The sequence below is a fragment of the Conger conger genome, chromosome 13, assembly GCF_963514075.1.
Source record: "Conger conger chromosome 13, fConCon1.1, whole genome shotgun sequence".
Lineage (NCBI taxonomy): Eukaryota > Metazoa > Chordata > Actinopteri > Anguilliformes > Congridae > Conger > Conger conger.
This window is the reverse complement of record NC_083772.1, coordinates 30,253,991-30,275,045: the sequence shown is the minus strand read 5'-3', so window position 1 is coordinate 30,275,045 and position 21,055 is coordinate 30,253,991. Positions and strand designations below refer to the sequence as shown.

At 44.1% G+C, this 21,055-nt stretch overlaps 1 protein-coding gene across 1 annotated transcript in view; it reads right to left on the bottom strand.

Moving 5' to 3' along the window:
* zgc:153039 (uncharacterized protein LOC767698 homolog) overlaps positions 1–19,896 on the bottom strand; it is a 43,819-nt gene extending 23,923 nt beyond the window's left edge. The window contains exons 1-6 of the mRNA XM_061217226.1: positions 19,287–19,896; positions 16,888–17,022; positions 16,064–16,201; positions 15,617–15,919; positions 14,059–14,166; positions 13,325–13,436 (exon numbers count right to left, since the gene is read on the bottom strand). Of these exons, the coding sequence (XP_061073210.1) occupies positions 13,325–13,436; positions 14,059–14,166; positions 15,617–15,919; positions 16,064–16,201; positions 16,888–17,022; positions 19,287–19,503 (1,013 nt within the window). The 5' untranslated portion in view covers positions 19,504–19,896. The remainder of the gene's footprint in view (positions 1–13,324; positions 13,437–14,058; positions 14,167–15,616; positions 15,920–16,063; positions 16,202–16,887; positions 17,023–19,286) is intronic.
* Between the last annotated feature and the right edge of the window lie 1,159 nt (positions 19,897–21,055).

The following is a 21,055-nucleotide window of genomic DNA, read 5'->3' as shown; positions in this document are numbered from 1 at the left end:
CTGAAGCATCGCCTCTGACCTGCGGAAGGGTCAGCCGCAAGAGATGGACAGAGCACAGCCCCACAGAGGGGGCTGAAGCAGCGAACAGGACCGTGACCATGACCGTGACCATGACCGCAGGGGGACAGTCTTCCCACTGGTCTGACTCAGACCCTTCTCTCTCCCCTCCCCAGTTCCCCCTCTCTCTCTCAATTAATACTCTCATCACGTTTCTTTCGGGTTGAGCAAGTTTAATAGTTATCATCGCAGACCTATTAAGTATTGTTTGGTCGATACAACGATCTGAACGCACAATCATCCCACACAAAAGCAAAAGCAGGAGGAGAACAAGACCTATGAGGTTCTTAAACAGCAGCTTTGAGATTAGTTAGTACTAACCGTGCACTGTGTGAGTGTGAGTGTGTGTGTGTGTGTGAGAGTGTGTGCGTGTTCTCAAAATGTTAAAACTAAGCATCACCCATGAGAAATTTCCAGATTTTTAAGGGGTAATATTGATTGCTGGAAATTAATTACTGAGCTATCAACATAGTCTTTTTTAATCTTCAAACCCGACAGCGGAGTTGGAAACGCTGGCAAACAAGGGCAAGAAGAAAAAAGGTTTAGGAAAGAGATGAGTGGAGTCAACTGGAGATGTGTGGGCGTGCATGTCTGACTGCATGCGTGTATGTGAGTGTGTGTGTGTGTGTGTGTGTGTGTGTGAGTGTGGTATGTATATGGGGTAGGAGTGTGTGAGTGTGGTATGTGTGTGCTGGTGTGTTTGTGTAGGTGTAAGTGTAAGTGTGGTATGTGCGTGTGTGGTGCGTGTGTATGCGCGTGTCTGTGGTATGAGTGTGCGCATGTATGTGTGTGAGTGTGTGCGTGTATGTGTGTGTATGTGTATGTGTGTGAGCGTGCGCGTGTGTGTGTTGCAGTTATTAATCCCCCTGATGGCTGGCAGAGAGCTGAATAAATCTGTGTGCGTTTGACATTTTCAACCGCTGCCCGAGAAAACAAAGACCTCATAAAAAGCATGACAGCACAGTGTAATGGGAGGCTGGTAGCACCGACAGGAGAGAAATAAGAGACTCAACAACTGAGCAGGGACTGCAGGGCTCACACACACACACACACACACACACACACACACACACACACACACACACACACACACACCAACAGAACATTACGCACATTCATACAGTATAATTTACTGAGGTGCACCTTCATCACAGTCACTCACTCTTGAATGTGGATGAATGAATAAACTTGGATATAAATTGTCCTTTTAGTTTTGGTCAGGCTTCTGAGGAGGCTTTTAAAAAAGATCAATTTGTAAACATAAGGCAGAAGTTCTAACCATAGGGAGTGACACAGCAATCTTTCTCTCAGTCAGCAATGGCTAACAGAGAGGTCCTCCTGCATGCCGATCACTATACTAATAATTACATCATATGTGCCGCAAAAGTCAGCAATACACCATTATTGCCAATGGTTACGTTTACATTTGAAAACCTTTGCAGGAATTCCATGGCAACCTAAACTAAATTGCAATTATTTTGCTAAAAGCAGAGAAAATATTAAAAAAGGTCCTCATTGTCAGAACTATGTGAGCAGACAGGAGTGAGTAGACAGCTTCACCATAATTACCTCACTCATAACCATCTGGCTATAAGGAGTTAAGGGCTCTACAATGTATTTTATTCCTTTTCTATCTACAGTGTTGCCACAAGTATCTGGATAGAAAAGGCTGTGACATATACGGTTGCTGGATTGGTTGGTAGCCTAGCCTGATAAAAACGGCCAATGCGCTTACTGTAGTCAAGGCAGATCACCTTCTTCGTGGCAGTATCATAAAACCGACATTGTATCAGTCAATTTGATTACATTTGAACGGCCGTTTTTTACTGTAATGTCATTTTTTGGGAAAAGAACCCCCGTTTTCTATCCAGTGAATGTATATAGGGATAATAAAACGAGAGCAGAACAATGGCCTATCCGTGTGCCGCAGGTCGAGCCGCCGATTCCGTAGATCGGCGATTACGGTCAATTTTCATCCGTAAACGCTGTCGAAGCCGCAACGGCGCAATTACACACGCCTCAAACGCAAAGGAACACTCCAGGCACATTAAATGTGACGCGCGCGAGTCAGCGGGGTGGAAGAGGATGTGCCTCTGTAAGTACGCCGCTTTACAAAAGGCGACAGACATATGCATTTCACTGAAGGAAACCCAGACGGTAAGGACAGCCACGACTCGAGGTGGCTGTAGTTACCTATAATTTCCCCATGTGACGTGAGAAGTAAATGTAATGTAAGTAAATGTGTCTGTGTTTAAAAAGAATATGCGAGTGCGAAAAAAAGGCCATATTTGGACAAACTGGATGGGACAGATTTAAATTTGAGATTAACATTCCTAATTGTAAAGCTTTGCTGGCACTCAATTGCAAATACTGTCTGAATGCCCAGATTCTGGCACTGGAAGCCTGGCGCATTACCACGGTGAAAATACGTTTAACCTTTTATCATTTAATCATCTAACCAGATCAAAATAATGTCATTGAGCTAAGTCACAACACTACCCCGTTCTGCCAAAACACATGATTTACCCAATGCCCCAACTATAACCAAGGAGAATGTTTTCATTGCACATGACCGCTAAATAAAGATAAATAAATAGGAGTTTAACACAAATGAATGCTACAATTCTCCCGTATATTATGTCCAGCCATGAATTTTCAGCCTGCTCGTTTGCCATGCAGAATATATGGGGCAAACCCTTGTCTGACGGTGCTACAGTATTGCACTACAGCATGTAGCTGCCATGTCCCAGGCATTAAGATTTTCTGACCATGGTGCAGCCCATACACTTTCATACCAAAGATGAAAAAATCTTTGATAGGACTTAGAAAGAATAGAAATGAATATAAATGACTATCATGGGCTGTATAATTCCATATTGCGGCATAACACTCTTTAACAAACTATTTTCTTGACGTAGGGAGCGTAGGTCACATGACCCGAGCCTTCCCAAATCAGAACCCTCCTGTGACTTTCACCCAGACAGCAGCAGCCCTGCTACACGACCCCGCATCACTGCCTGGTCAACATCGCCAATTGTGGCAGCTAAACTTCCGCATAACTGCTTCCTGTAAAAGCCACCTACGGAATTATCAAACTCCCCTCATTTAAAGGTCAATTTCTCATAGCGACGAACAGACTGGCGAAGCGCCAACGTTTACAAGAGTACATTAACATACTGTAGCATGTACCTTGCGTTCTTCGTGAAAACTAGAGCGACTAGACCTCCCCCACAGTATGCAACAAAAATGGATGATTTTTCCCTTATTCCATAATCCCGATGTGACCGATTTCCGCACAAGAGAGTAAATAAATTGATACGCCGTGACTACGCTGTGACAGCCAGCAATCGGTTTCCTGTTAATTGCATTTAGTGGCGGTTAATTCAGAAACATGAAGTTAAACGAATGTCTATTTTATTATTCAAACTAATTTATTCTTACCCAATGTGCATTTTATGGCAATTTTCATATAGAAAAATAATATGTAGCCATCTTTATACATTTAAAATCATATAAATCAAACATATCTTGCCTACTGACATTTTGATATTACAGCAGTTAACATGACATGGCTGTGACTCCATTTTTCATGCATTTGTCTCTCCTTTCGGCCCGTCGGTTAGTACAGGAGTGTACCAATTTGATGTTTAGTTGAAAAACTCTGAAATTTGGTTTTAACAGACAAAATACAATTTTGAGAACTGGAAAGGAGACTATAATTAAACTGTATTAAGACGGATGGACTACAAAGTCTAAAAAATCAGCATAAACTTTTAAAATCAAGTAGTACATCTCCAACATACCAAGAATGTAGAGAAAAACAATCCACACATAAGAACAGTTGGCTACCAGCCATGTTATGTATTTTTTTGAAGAGTGCATCCTCTCTTATCTTCCGTTTTAATAATGTGAATTGGTTGCACACATTTTATTACTGAAGTGCTGAAAACATTTTTAGGACAAAAATGTAATCAAAAATTGCTCTGAGACAAAGTCAATTTATCATGAGTAATCATAAATGAAGCATTTTTAATAGTTATCAAAGACAAATTCTGTGAAATATGAGTCTGAAAGTTAACAACCATTATTATGGATATTATGCAAACACCCAAAGACAAAGTGACTTGGGTCATCACTCTAATTTTAAGAGAGTTGGTATTTTAAGACCAACAGGAACATACACAGTCCCAGGAACAGAACAGTAAATGACACACAAAGGATAAAACATCATCAGGCTAAAAAAAGAGGAAGAAGCAACACACTCAAGCCTTTATTGTCAATGTGGAGGAAGGTTCAGTGTGTGGCACACTTTCAGCCTGTCGATCTGGGTGGTGGGGGCATGGAACAGGGGGCTGAGGTTGGGTGCCGCCTGCATCCGTCTCCATCCCTCACACTAAATCCGTAATGTAAATCATTGATTGCATTGCTGCCCAGAAATGAGCTCCAGGAAGAGAGCTAAATAAAAAGTACTAAAAAGCATGATAAATGGAAATTACTTCTCGGCAGTGGGTGGGGGTGGGGGATTATGCTGAACGCTGGAATTAAACAAGTCTGAAGGCCTAGAATTTCAATCATTTATATATTCCTGTATTTGTCTTTTGAACAAACTCCAGGAAGTAGAATTGCAAAGTCCTCCAGGTTCAAGGAGTGCCCTCGTCTCAGATGAAAACGGATCTCCACTGTAACCAGAAGAACCTTAACAGAACCGACACAACCCCACGTTCACAGGACCCGACTTTGACCCGCGTGGTCAAAGCATGGTCTTCACTTGAATAACCAAGAGAGTGGAGGGCATAATTCCGTCCCCCCAGGGATGGGAAATCGCCCTCATGGAAGGGGAGAGGGCAATTTCATGTTGCCAGGGGTTACAGACGTACCGGTGTGATAACAGAGCTGGGCTCTTTGCCAAACACAATGCTGTAGAGGTGAACCTAGGCTACGGTACATCTTCAGAGCCGCCTCAACTTTGGCCCTGGAAGCTTCGCGCCACCAAGGCATTCTGAAGAACCGGACAGACTGCAGCTTCCTCCAGCCGAAGCAGCGACTCACCCAGAACCAGAACCGTTTGGGTCAGTCCGGGCCAAAGCACAATAAATAAACCTAATATAAATAGGCCTATCGAACGGCTAAAGGATAGCTGGAAAAGATCAGGCCCTTACACACCGACCAGACCTCTCTGTTGTGCTCCCTGCGGACTTCCAGGCCACGGCTGCGGTCAGTTCCAGCCGCACGGTGGGGGAATGAGCTTTCCACCGCAGCCAGAAAAGCAGAAACCTTGCCGTCTTCCGACACGGACTAAAGGTTCACCTCTTCAGATTACACCGTGACCCCTTTTAGATTTCCTTCCTTTCTCTGGACTTCGTGTTGGATGACATTACAAATATCGCTGAGTAAGACTGGTTATGTCTTGTGGTATTTTCTTCGACTACAATACACATTGTTGTTTTCTAGGTTTACATTACACTTATTGACTTTAAAAGGGGTCTCTGTGCCTTATCGGTGATACTCCACCTGATGTTCTGCATTACAGTATACTGCCCTGAATAAGTGTGTCAGCTAAATGACTAATGTAATATAGCGTAAACGTGATTTAAGCATACAAGTGTAATTATTCGAAACTGAAAGCAGAGGATTTCCACAGACCAACCTTTAGGTTGCAAGAGGGCACAGCGTTGGTTCCTCTGCCCTGACCAAGGTCAGTGTGGCGACGGCGAGACACAGGCAGGAAGTGCACTTATCCTTCCGTCACCGCCTCCCTCCACCCTCATTAGCCGGGGCTTTTAATGGAGGTCGGCCGGTGGCCATTTCATCCGTCATGCCAAAATTCCACGTTCCCGTCATTAAACGTCCGGGAACACGACGCGCCTTTCTCCCGGCACTTGAAATGATGACACACTCAAACGCGCACTTCAGGCCCCGATAAAAGCAGGCTGGATCGTCCAACGTCCCTCAGTGTTTACTCGCTATACATGATGTAACTGCAAACACAATTGCTTTTGGGTGCAAAAACAGATCAAATAAATACTGTACAATGAGAAAAAGATGAGAGGATTCTTTGCCCTGACAGGAGAGGCAGAGTGGGAGCGAGGCGTGCGTGCGTGCGCACACACACACACACACACACACACACACACACACACACACACACACACGCACACGCACATGCACACACGCTCACGCACACACACACATTTAACTTAAGTGCTCCCCAGGGCTGCGGCTGCTGCTGAGGATTATTAAATGGGATCAATAGCTCACAAGCCCACTAAAGATCTCTTCTTTTCTCTCTCCCTCCCTCCAATCTCACTTCATTCTCTCAATGACACCAAGAGTAGAAGTAGCTGGATGAGTCTTACTCTCCGTTGTACACATGCGCGCACACACACACACACACACACACACACACAAGCACGCGCGCACAAGCACGCGCACACAGACGCACAAGCAGACAGACGCGTGCGCACACACAGACGCACAAGCAGACAGACGCGTGCGTGCACACACAGATGCACACATGCGCAAGCAGACATAGATGTGTGCGCACAGAAGCACACACACGTACATAAGCACACACATACATGTACAGACACACGCAGATGTACAGACGCACAGACATGTTCAGAAACACAAACACACACACACACACACACACACATACATGTACAGACACACGCAGATGTACAGACACACAGACATGTACAGATAAACACAAACACACACACATGTACAGACGCACACACAGATGCTGAGGCTGGCAGAGGCAGGGAACGGGGAGTGGAGTGGAGGTGAAAGTTAAAGAGGGGAAGTGGATGATCCCATCGGACACGCTGTGCTGGCAGGACCCGGCCCACTCCACTGGGTACCTCCGAACAACAGAGGGAGAACAAGCCCACTGCCTTTGAGAGATAGCAGGAGAACAGAGAGAGTGACAGAATAACTACAGACCTGCTCTATGTGGGGGCCTGATAGCAGAGGAACAGAGGGATGAGGGAGAGAGAGGGAGAGGGGGGGAGAGAGGGAGAGTTTGGGCAGTAAAATGTTGGACTTGTTGCCTCACAATGACTGGCACCACTTCAACCCCCCCCCCCCCCCCCGCCCCCCTTGAGCCTGAACCAGGAACATAGTAAAAGAGAAAGAGAGAGGGAAGGAAAGAGAGGGAGGGAGGGAGCCGGGAGCTCACACACACAAGGCTGTATGTTGGAGATAGCAGAACAAAAGAGGGATGGGAGATTATAATTAATATAATTATCCACACAGTAATTAATACATAAGCTCCAAACGCATGTGGGGATTTATCTGCGGGTCACCAAGAGAGGGTGTACGGAGTAAAGGCACACACACTCTCCGTTCACAATCGCGCGCACACACACACACACACACACCTCCTCGGCTGTTGGCGCACAAACTCTCCCCCAAACCCATGTGCACTCAACCTCCCTTTGTCCCACCCCCTGCCTTTCCCAATTCAAATGAACTCAATTCAAATTCAAATGATTAAAATTACTGCACAATGAACGGCATCGAGGGCGACGCCATCCTTATGCACCGGCGCGTGACGCGCGTCCTCCCGTTTCTCCAAAAAGACAAAAGCGCACTCTCCCTCTCGGCCACACGCGTGCCCCTCTGCTCCCTCGGAGGGTGAGGGAGGGGAGAGGAGGAGAGGCAGAGGGAAGGGGAACGGGCGGTATTGGATTTTAATCTGGTGCTGAAAGGCAGGGAGCGGCTGGGAGAGGTTGGCACAGTGGGCTATCCGTCTCTACTGCAGTCCTGTCAGAGGGTTAATGGGCTTCTTATCTCCCACTGCGCATCATCAGAGCACAGAGGGACTACTGCACTCCCCCAGCAAACCCCAACCCCCCAACCGCACCGGCCCAAATTCCGCAACCCGCGGCCCGTGTCGGGAGAGACTGCAACCCACAACCCGCAACCCGCTATCCCCAACACCCCAGCACACCCCACTATCATTAACTCCCAAGCCCACGGACCCCAGGCTTCCTCCACACACACCCCGCTCCCAAAGACTCCCTCCACACACACACCACACCCCACCAACAGGGACTCCCTCCACACACACTCCACACCCCACACCAGGGACTCACTCCACACACACTCACCACACACACTCCACACCGCGCCACCAGGGACTCACTCCACACACACTCCACAGTGCACCACCAGGGACTCCCTCCACACACACTCACCACACACACTCCACACCCCACCACCAGGGACTCACTCCACACACACTCCACAGTGCACCACCAGGGACTCCCTCCACACACACTCACCACACACACTCCACACCCCACCACCAGGGACTCACTCCACACACACTCACCACACACTCCACACCCCACCACCAGGGACTCACTCCACACACACTCACCACACACACTCCACACCCCACCACCAGGGACTCACTCCACACACACTCACCACACACACTCCACACCGCACCACCAGGGACTCACTCCACACACACTCCACAGTGCACCACCAGGGACTCCCTCCACACACACTCACCACACACACTCCACACCCCACCACCAGAGACTCCCTCCACACACACTCAACACCCCACCACCAGGGACTCACTCCACACACACTCCACAGTGCACCACCAGAGACTCCCTCCACACACACTCAACACACACACTCCACACCCCACCACCAGGGACTCACTCCACACACACTCCACAGTGCCCTCCCACAGACTCTTGGACAGGAGCCAATCTTACCTCACTACCAGCATTCCAGATGCGCTGGGATATCTGCACAACAGTTTTGAGCAACCAACTGTCAGCAGATTCAAATGCTTGCTGTTTGAGAAACCTTAATTGCATCAGCTGCATAATATTAGATAAGTTAAAATGTCAGCTATGTCTTTGGTTTGGGCACATACATAAGCATCCGCCTCGCCAATAATACTGTAAGATTTTCCATCAAGCTGAGGATAACAGCATTAATTCCTTTCTCCAATATATTAATATAGAAATACCATGCAAATCAGTCAGTGAAAAGTGTGTAGGATTGTATTAGGTGAAACTACACCACACATGTACATTTTAAAGCCTAGATTTACAGCTGTGGCATGATAAGCTTAACATGGGTTGGATGGGTTCAAATGCTGATTGTCTGGCATTAAAAATGGCTAAATTATATCCATGATCCAAACAGGCATGTTAAATGACAATGGTAAGATAAACCAATTATTTTTCCGTGTGAGCTTTTTTCAGTGGCTAAACTGAGCAATACAGCTTTAAACCACCAGGGGGCGGAATGATGCCACGTATACAACAGTGTAAGACTGCCATCTACTGGGAACAGTCATCCTGGCTGGCATTTGAGAAAACAAACGTTAAAAGAAACACACACTAATATATTCAAACCACTTGATGAGCCATATCTATAGGACAGAAATATGAACAGAAGGAAACGCATTTTAATAATCCTATAGGAGTGAAGAACACATAAAAATTCACACAGCCATTAGCCACTGTAGCCAATTCACAGTAATCTGATAAACATCTACAATGTTGGGATGTATTGTCCAAACATGCAAAGCATAAAGGCTTGTGCTTTATCCATTTTATTGCCCTTATAAAATACATTTTCGGTACAAAATAAAACATTTTTAATTTAAAAAATGCCCCTAAAAAGTACCTGCCATCCAATATATATAATACTGCTGCTGTGATCGTCAGGGTGGCTAATTAAGGCCATAAACTGAAGACATCTCTAAAAATCCTAGCAGGAAACTATGAATAATTTAAGAAAATAAATGAGAAATAAATAAATGCTGCATTTCTTATTAAGCAGTATGGTAAAAACAGGCCTGGGTAAATTTGGTTTCTTCAGAGGCCAGCAGAAAAAAAAAAAAAAAAAAAGCAGCACTGCATGTTTGTTAGTTTGTTAAGAAATGGAAAGAATATTATTTATGCAATTCCGATGCTTTGCCAACAGTAGGTTAATATTTATTACTAGTATATACAATATACTGGTGTTCAGGGAAATATCTGTATTTCACGCTTCATTATCATTTTAAATTCACCTAAATATTTTTTTCCCTCTACCTGTCCAAAAACATTATACACAGGTGTGTCTAGTTCTGATAAGCACGGTAATCCAGTCGCAGAATAAATCCTGCTCTTTCAGGTAGTTTTATTTATTTCTTTTTCTTAAGCCTCAGACTACGGTCTTCCAGCGCAGAGCTGAGGATTATCTCAGGCCTTTGTAAACTTGTGTTATTTATGCCATTCTGCAGCATCATTGTTTGACTTGGCTTTACCTGTGAACTCATTCTGCAACGCGCTTCACGGCACGTTTCATCACCGGGAGTATAAACATCATCCAGGCTGCTCTGATCCGGTCCAAGTGACTGCTGTACGGTGATTGATTCTTCACACATGTAGGTCCTGGACTAACTGGGCCAAACAGAAGTCCAAACAGGAAGCAACAGGGCCTAAGGACAGCTCCTTCTGGAACATGTCAGTTTTTTTTATTTTGCCCTTGAATAAACATTTTCCTGAGAAGAGTGCCGCCCTTAAGCCTCTTTACTTCATGCTCGTGTCCGTGGACTAGGGACCTTCTCTGTATATTTTTATCATTGCATTGTCCTGAAAGAAGCATCAACACCATCTCAAAATAGGTCTGATGTTGACTCAACTGAACAATGATTGACCGCTGCACACCGGAGATAATGTTTCGGTTTCTCGAGCGACAACAGCCTGCTTCCCCTTTTCTCTGGAGGAACTGGAAAGCCTGACACCTGACAGGGCCAGCTTCCTCATAGTTCTCATCCAGGTGGTTTGCCTAAAAGACAAGGCCACTGCTGCTGGCTCATCACCACACCTGCTTATAGAGGTCACTCTGAAACGTTTCACAATGAAAACTACTGTATGCACGACGGCTGTTCAAAACAGACCTCACACCTCTCTCAGACCACTGAGAAACACAGGGCACACCAGAACCCCATTATGAGAAGAACGCATAATAACAATAATAATAATAATAATAATAACAATAATTTGTTGTTTAGCTGATTTTTTTATCCAAAACGACTTCGTCGATTAGACTAAGCAGGGGACGATCCCCTGGAGCACTGCAGGGTTAAGGGCCTGGCTCAAGGGCTCAACAGCGGTGCGGATCTTATCGTAGCTACACTGGGGCGAGAACCACCGACCTTCTGGGTCCAAGTCATGTACCTTAAGCTTCTGCGAGAAGATTCCAGCAAATCAGCTGACATGAGCACGCACGCTCGCAGGCACAGACGGCCACTCACAAAGCCACGCCCCTTCAGTCAGGTGAGGAGCGAGTGGCGGGGGAGGAGGCGGAGCCAGCGAGCTTGTGGTTTCACACACTGCGGTCGCAAAGCTGAACGACTCAAACAGCCACACTGCAACACAAAGCTCCCATTGAAAAACACATCCTCGTGTAGCCAGACAACACCACTGGTTTCACTGGCATTCTGCGCCAGAGGGCACAGCCCTGTCACGCAGAGATCTAAGGGTTCTGGGAGGACCGGCAGACGGCTCAACTAAGAGAGGCGGGCAAAAGGCTGTATCGATTTTCCCTTCGAAAACAGAGTTTCTGTCACTTCATTTTTTTTGCCAACCCCCGCTTTAATACAGTGGCAACATGCACGGTTGAATGAGAGTTATTGATGGCCGCATTGGGCAGACGCCGTAAAAGGGGAGTTTCTGCAAGGAGCAATACAAGGGCGCAAGATCCACAAGGGCTTCAGGGATAAGAGATAAAGACAGAACATCGGCACGCAGGCAGACTGCCAACAAGTGCAACCGGACTGCAGCCTTGAATCCAGCACTGTAAACCATCGACAACAATTATCTGATAACAGTAGAATTATAGTCCAATGCAGTCACAGTGTAACCATTTTCAAAGTACAGTCTCCATCTAAATCATGAAAAGTAAAAATACTGCTTTCTACAGACTATTTTTTTTATTTTTTGGTAGTGGGTACACTGCAGAGTCTGGCAAAACCTGGGCTTGCTTGAGAAACGCAGTCAGACAGTAACAGACTGACAGCCGCACATGCTAAATGGGTGTATACACTCAGTGAGCACTTTATTAGGTATTTATTGGACTCAAGAGTTCTGCTGCTGTAGCCTATCCACTTAAGAATTTTGCCTCATTGTGTGTTCAGAGACACTGTTCGGCATACCACTGTTGTAATGCCTGTTTGGCCATCCTACTCTGACCTCTCATTAACAACACATTTCTGCCCACAGAACTGCTGCTCACAGGATGTTTTTGGTTTTGCGCACCATTCTCTGCGAACTCTAGAGACTGTTGTGTGTGAAAATCCCAGGAGATCAGCAGTTTCTGAGATACTCAAACCACCCTGTTTGGCATCAACACTCATTCCATGGTAAAAGTCATTTTTTAATTTAGATTTTCCCTCCATTATAACCCGTATCTGCATGACTTTATGCATTGCACCGCCACCACCTGATTGGCTGATTAGATAATCGCATGAATAAGTAGGTGTACAGGTGTTCTCAATAAAGTGCTCAGTGAGTGTATATACTACATACAAACTGATATGATCTGGAAAAATCAGACAATGGGAAAATCAAAACCCGATAAGGTATTCTCAACAATGTGTAAATAATATTATGTAATCATATGATAACAAATCCCCTGCAAAGTCCAGAGTAAACATCCTGGCACTCTGCACAGCTGAGCTATTCATCACTATCACCAAACAACAAGCAGCCTCAGGACACCACCAAAAGAAACAACAAACACGGCAATTACCATAACTACAAATAAATGTGCATTTATTTCACATGATATTAGAAGACACATTATTCCGTTTTACGGGTGGAGAAAACCCGACCATGGTGAAAAATGTTTACAAAAGAAAATAAATGAAAGTACAGGTTCAGAGAGCACAGGGTAGCAAAAGAGGGGAGACAGATAGATCCCTGTGAAAAATACAGTCCAAAATTATATCACTAAAATTCTACCTCTAACACCAGAGGAAGTGACCAGTATATCAACAGGTCTCAGGGGCTTAGGACACAGACACAATGCAGAGGAACACACAAAACCCTGGCCCCCCCTACAAGTGTGGAAACCACCACCCTTTCCCACACCAATATGAATATGAACATAATTACCTGATAATTCATGTGTGATTTCCACTATTCTCTTGATGCATTTGATACTGCTGACAGACAGACAGACAGAGAGACGGAGAGATGAAGAGATGGAGAGATGGAGAGATGGAGGGGTGGAGACTGACCGGTCACAGGAGCAGGCCACCAGCAGACTCAGCAGGTTGTAGATGATGAAGGTGAAGATGACGGCGGTGATGGTCCCGCGAGGGATGGCGTAACTGGGGCTTTTCAGATCTCCTGTGACACAGAGTGCAGGCCGGGGGGGATTCCAGTCAAAACCATCAACCTTAAAGGGGCAGCTCACCCGCAAATTAAATTAAACTATGTTTTCGCTTACCCAGAGTACTATCTAGCCATCCAGATGAAACTAACAACTCTTTCCAAATATACCAGTTACTCACGAACATGAACGGAGCTCAAAAGTAAATTTAATCAAGGACTAATTAACTGCACCAGCACACGCAAGTTTCTGCTGAAGACACAGTTTGGCAAGTTACTGATCAAGATAATGGTGTGCTTGTGCAGAATAGTTAACTAGTTCTCAATTAAATGTGCATTTTTTGAGCTCAGGTCATGTCTGAGAGTAACTGCTGTTTGTTGGTATATTTGGAAAGAGAGTATTGAGTTTATATGTAAATGGTTGGCGCACTGATTAGCATGAAAGAGGAGAGCTGTAGAGGTCCATTAGAAAGTTGTCGAATTATTCACATCTCAGGTAAACCATCTGGATGGTGCTCGGCGTAAACATATTTTAATTTAGTTTTTGGACGAACTGCCACTTTAAGGGGTCCCATGCCCCTTCCCCCACCCCCTTACTCAGCACACAACACACTGTGAGAAAGTAGCAGTGCACACCTACCGGACATGTTGGATCCAGCCATGATCCCGGTGCAGCCGTTGAACATAACAGCAAACACCGTGGCAAAGGTCATGTGGATGTCTGTGGTGTAGTCTACCGTGTACCCGTCTGGGAGAGAAGGGGGAATTACGAGGACAGTCATACACACATTAGAATACATTATTTTTGGAACTATTTTAGCAAAACACCCTACCACTTTTGCGATCGTTAAATACAGGGGTCACTGGTTGTACATTGCTGAAACCCGTGACACACATTGTGAAATCTTCTGTGGATCAATTGTCTGTAACCGAGGTTTTCTAAGCTAAAAGCATATCATCGCATACACAAGCCTTGGAAATGTGGAGCGTTTTGCTTTGTTCCAGTTGTGAATTTTAATCATGTTTAGCATTGGTATACATATTTATATTACTGCTATAAAGAAAAAAGGAATGTAACATTTACATAAATAATTAAGGATTCAAACTCGTTTATAATTTTGAAAATAATGACATTAAATGCATAAACAGCACTAAGAACTGACAATCAACAGATTCGATTTTTTGAATCATAGCATATTAAAAGTTATACATTATATATATTAATATTTTTCATAGTAATATCTATTATTACAATAATATTATCATCAGCATGTCATTAATCAGTTTAATTAATTTTTTTCTGAACATTTATCATGGTATCTTTCCAGATGAACCTTTGCATCAGCGTGATGCAAAGGTTGAACTCTGAACTCTGCCCACACAAAATATCTGTGCCAGCATATGTGTAGAAGAGACATCACCCTCAGTATCGTCATAGCGAGTACGCTTGTGTGAGTCAACGTTTGACTATGTGAGACAAGGTTGTTTCTCAAAAATGGTAAAAACACACACATGTAAATGCCATGAAATAAAAGCTGATTGTCTGCACTTTTGTTGAATATTCATGTATTGATATCAACTCTAAATGCCCTAAGTACATAGCAAAATAACTAATTTCACTACCATTCCCATACTTTGAGGACACTGTATATAAAAACACATAAATACATACATACACACACTTGCTATTAATTTACTGTTGTTTGTGACATTAATGTAGCCAATTTCAAGAATCAGCGGATAATTAATGGAAGTCTAGCTGAGTTACAGTGACAAACAGCTCAATTCGCTGGTTTAGCTCCTTGCTGAAGCCTGTATAAATAATTCAGTCACACCACTCATATGCTGTTAAGCAATAAATGCCAGTAGATTTATGGAAAGGATTTGGATTATCAGCACAACATAATGAATTAGCTTTTCAGTAAAAGGGACAAAAAGAGCATTTTTCTCGGTCACAAAATTTGGTTATGTACTATAACTAGCCTGTATTTACGGGACACATATCCTTGCCTGATCCAATAAAATCCACAACAAAGGCAAAAAAAGGGGAAATTATTCAAACCGAAAGTTGAAAATGAAACAAACTGAAGGAAGCTAAACACAGAAGCAGGCCCAGCAGGCCATCATAGCCCTCGCCCCCCGGCCCTTGCCACCTGCCCCCCTCCCCCACCCCCCACCCGAACACGCCCATGACTCACGGTCCAGGTTGGCCAACAGCGTCTCCAGGCTGAAGCCGGTGAAGTTGGCGCTGACGGGGCTGGAGCTGTTGGACGAGGGGGTGCGGAGGGGCACCACCCTGGGGCTGACCACAAAGAAGCTGATAAAGATGGTGCCCAGCACCGCCATGACGATGAGGAAGATGATGAAGGTGGCCTTGGCGTAGATGTGTGCCCCCACCAGGCACACCAGTAGGCACAGCAGCAGGCACACTGTCCCATAGAGCAAGGACCACCAGTACCCCTGGGGCAGGACCTGACTGGCAGTCAGTAGTGCTCCCTTGTCTGGAGGTGGAGAAGGGGTTGATGGTAAATACAGTACATACTGAATGTATGTACATTACAGCACATACACTCTAACATGCATATTCAGCTATAGAACGTGATGTAAAAGAGCGTGATGATATTGCCATTTCGGTCTCTGAATACCTGGTGGAATGCCGAAGGTGGCAACGACAGCCTCCACCAGCCCCAGCACGTAGAGGGCGCTCCCGCACACGTTGGCGAAGAAGAACATGATCCCGATGCTTCCCCCGAACTCAGGGCCCAGGGCCCGGCTGATCATGTCTGAGGCAGGGGGGTTAAGGCTGGTGACCTGGCAGAGACTGACTGATAGAGCAGAAGCCACACAGACAGACACGCGCAGACACGCGCGCAGACACGCGCGCAGACACGCGCGCAGACACACACACAGACACACACACAGACACACAGACACAGACACACAGACACAGACACACAGACACGCACACGCACACGCACACGCACACGCACACGCACACGCAGACACACACGCAGACACACACGCAGACACACACGCAGACACACACGCAGACACACACGCAGACACACACGCACACACACACACACGCAGACACACACACACACACACACAGACACAGACACACGCCCAAAAAGAAGAAATGAAAGCACACTGCTTCCCCTTCCCCCTACATCTCATTCTACTTCTCCCTTTCAGGAACGTGTCAGTTCACACTACCTGAAACGCTTTAGATTTCATAAGTATACACGCACAAACACACAGTATAAAGACGTATAGAATGTACACTCCCTGAGCACTTCACTAGAAACACCCGTGCACCTACTTATTAGCCAATCATACATGCGTGTGTGTGGAAACATAGGCAATGATCAGCATTGGGGCAATATACACTCATCATTAATTGAGCGCAGAGGTGCAGGGTTGAGCATTGGGTGGGTGAGAGATGAGGTGTCGAAGACGAGAAGGATACAGTAGGCTCCACCAGCGTCCAGCGCTCCATTGGTGGAGATGGCACACACAGACAGCACCGTCATGCTAATGATGAAATACGCCACCAAGAACATAGCAATGGCCTGGTACAGCCCAGCCTGGCCCACCACGAACCCTGCACGCGCAAGCACAACACCACCTTCTCACTACAATGCAACACACATCCTGCTTCTCACCACAAACTTCTGTTTATTTTACAAAAAAGTGTAAGACTTTTAGCATAGATATTTAGAAAATATCACAAGTAAGATTCTGCCTACTGGCGAAAAGTATAAACAAGATTCTATTCAAGCAGATGAAACGTCAGCATCTGGCCTGGTCAAATTCAAATGTTCTGCTGGCTGTTAAAAACCCTAGCAGTTGTCAACATAAAAGTGTAGTACAGTACTGGTTACCACCACACAAACTTTATCAGAAAATAGCTAACTGTATCTTTAAAATAATTATATAATTTTGTAAGTTGTAATCAAGTCTTGCTATTAAAAATCATATAATAAACCAAATTGTTCACAAAAAAGGGTTCATCTGAAACCAAATTAGCCATTGGGGTGAAATTTAACAGATCATGTATCACATGCCTTTCTTTACAAACAGGTATTTGAAAATGTAACTGAAATATTACATTTGGGGCAGTTGCAGTATCATGGATACAGATTAAACTTAATTAACTTAATTCTCACTTGTAATCAAAGGGGAAAGAAAGAAAGAAAAAAAAAAACTTTCCTAAAACATTCCCTTTAATCGTTTAACAAGAGTCTCACTTCATGATGCGGAATTAGTCAGCTCACTAGCTACTTCCCATTAAATTATCTTAGTTATACACAGTCTTGGTTAAACGCAACCTCAGTGAAAAGCAAAAGCAGTCACTCATTGCAGCAGTCTAAAGTTAGCACAGGATGCAGTAATCTGAGGCAGAGCCAAGACTAGACCTGCTTTTTAAACAGAAACAGTTTATTCTTCAGCCTTTCCTGCTCATATTTTCCGCTTGTATTCACAATTTGCATGGGTTACATGGCCTCTGTGACCTGTGTGACTAAGGCCTCATGGTTGACTTGGCAGTGTAAAGAATCTGGAAAATGATGCAAAACATGCAGATTTCACATCTCTCTATATCTCTCCCTCTCTCCATGTCCATCATATCGCCTACCCAATTAGTCCCATGAGCCACCTGTTACCATAAAAGCTGAGAATACCTTCATAGTAGGCGGGTCAATGTTTATGCACAGATTAATTTGGAGTCCGCTTTTGAACGATCCACCAACTTACATAATTCACTGTCTATTTTACAAAAGAATTCAAACTTGACATGGCAGTCCTGTACATTTACTTGACTAAAAATATTAGCAGTGTACAGCAGACACACACACACACACACACACACACACACACACACACACACACACACACACACACACACACACACACACACACACACACACACAGCTGGGCCAAAATGCAAGGTTAAAATAAATGATCAGATCTGGTTAGTAGGGGTTAACTAGTTATTTATCAGACTGCCCCAATTGTGCCATTATGTCAGTGTGCGTGTGTGCGCGCGTGTGTGTGTATGTGTTGAAATTAAAATACCATTGGCGTCTATAAATGGTGCCATTTTTGATAGATTTCATATAGCCTGGAGCTTACCGATGAAACTGCTGACGCCTCACGAGACACAGGGCAGGAGAGGGCAGGCACAAACCCAGGCACAAATTAACCAAATGCAAGTACAGGGCCTACTTACCATCATCATACGAACATTAAACAATTAAATTACGTTGACAGAGAAACAAACGAAATCAATCAGTTGTTGATTCTGTGAAATGCATTCTTATTATTTTAGACATGTAGTAGCATATACAACCACCGAAATGGACCAATGCGCGCTCCACGTCGGAATCATGTGAGCGCGATTAATGGTAACCCCAAGCTCGAGACTGGTGTATGACTTCAGACACTGTAGGTCTTGGGTTTGTACAGTATACAGTAGTTTTAATACTTTGTTACATTTTTTAACTTTTCGTGTTAAAAAGAGCACTATTTTATTGGTTCCATATTATTTTCAGTCAATCTTAAGTAGGCTACCAGAAACTTACATTTCTCCATCATCCTTTTGTATAGACCAGCGCACTGGACTAAAAAATGTAGGTCATGCAACAAATTATGATCTTTTGCAGCTACATAACAAAAAACGTTATAGAGAATGCTTCTATAAACTGCAGACTAGTTCGCTTAATCGGGAATGCGCATGGGTATAATCTAACTAGTTACTTAACATGGACATAAATACTTTGAACGGTTGCAATTTTTTTTTAAATCATATCTGATGATATAGGCTAACTTTTGAGGATGAGAGAGGGGAAGAAATGAATATTCACTCACCAATTCTCAGGAAGACCACGACACTGAACATGGAAAGGAGTGTAGGTATAACGACACCAAAGAAGGTAGAGAGTTTCTGCGGCTGGTTGTTTTTAGTGTTACGCCGGGATACGACCGGGGATTGCGCCGCCGTTACCCCGGCAGGGCTGGGTTGGTGTTCCGACTCATTCACACTGGTGGAGAGCCGGTAATGAAGCAGTGGGGTTCGCTCCGACATGGCGATACAAATTAATCTGCAGCCGTTTCAATTATTATGTGCCAGTGCTTCAATGACTAACAGCAGGCCATCATTTCCATTAGCTTACAAAGTCCATAAAAAACACGGAAGCTATGATCTGGACATGTCCTCCACGTCCAATAATAAGAATATCTTAGTTTCACTTAACCTGGCATCGTTGGATTTCGATCAAATACAGAAGCGAAGGGTGAAATAATTTGGGACTATCGAAACAGCGTCAATCAGTCAAGCTAACCTTAGAAGGAAACAAACACCCCATACGGGACTAGCTAAAAAATCACAACCAGTAGCCTATGAAAAATGCAAGATTCAATCCCCCGTGGTTTCTCAACTTCCAAGTTCACTCACTGGACCTGCGCTTCTCGCCACGGGTTAAGGCAGGGACCTGAATGGTCATGTGATGTATTTGGAAGTTTTTGCGGCGTCTAGTCATATGATCCAGTTCTGTCCTCCAATCAGTGAAAGGCTTCACTAAAACTTCATCCGCTATTCTACCGTTACGGCCTATGGGGCCTCTCAGGCTCACTTAGGAGAGCAAAGTAACATAACATTTATTGTCAAGTTTATTTATGTCATTTATTGTTACATTATGTATTCAATTCAACTTCCTTAAATGCAACTGGTAAGATACAATGGAACACGACGAATCCTGAAAAGGGTTAGACAAAGTTTAAAGAACCGAAGAACATAATATCTAATTACCAATTAATATAACTTAACAGACTAAGATAGGCTATATGTAACGTAAAACATTCAATGCAAATACAATGTGCACATATAAGGAATAGCGTAGTTTAGCTATAAAGTTTACAATTTTACAAAACTTTACTTTTACAGTGTTATAGTCAGATTCAAACCTCAAAATGTATTCCAAAAGTATGAACCTAGGTACGGCCTAAACGGCCTCCGCAGAGCAATAGGAGATAATGACAGACTTTGTTCTGTTCGTAGTTAAAGCTCTACAACTCTTTAAAGGGCAAGCAATTAAAAACTTCAGTCAAAATCTAAAGTTAAATAAAATGCTTGTTTCTCTTGGAGCAGCAAGCTAGAGTTTTTGGTTTCGTGTGGTTTTTTTTGTGGGACTACAATTTTTCACATTGCTATATCTTAGCTAAAATAGTAAATCCCCAATAAAATAGATTAAAAATATGTGCAAAATATGTCAAGGTGGGAAAGTGGAGATTAAAACATTTCCTTTTTAACTTTCATCCTTATAAGCAGTAGTTTTGCAATACTGGTCTGTTCTCTCAGGCTTACTGTGTAGTGGCATTACCATCAGTCCAGTCTTACTGGCAAATAAAATATTTCAACTACAACAGCCTAGAAAATGCAGATGTTTTTCAATTCACTACCCTGAATAAGGGCCTCCTTTTAGTTTCTTCATGTGTCATGGAAAACATATATATATTAAAAAAACACAACACTGTCTGTACTTCTGAACACTGAAAAAAAGATTAGGTTCAAGCTTATCACCCTGTATCCATTGGTGACCTTGCTTAAGCTTATTAATGGCTGCTTCAACCTGTTTGAT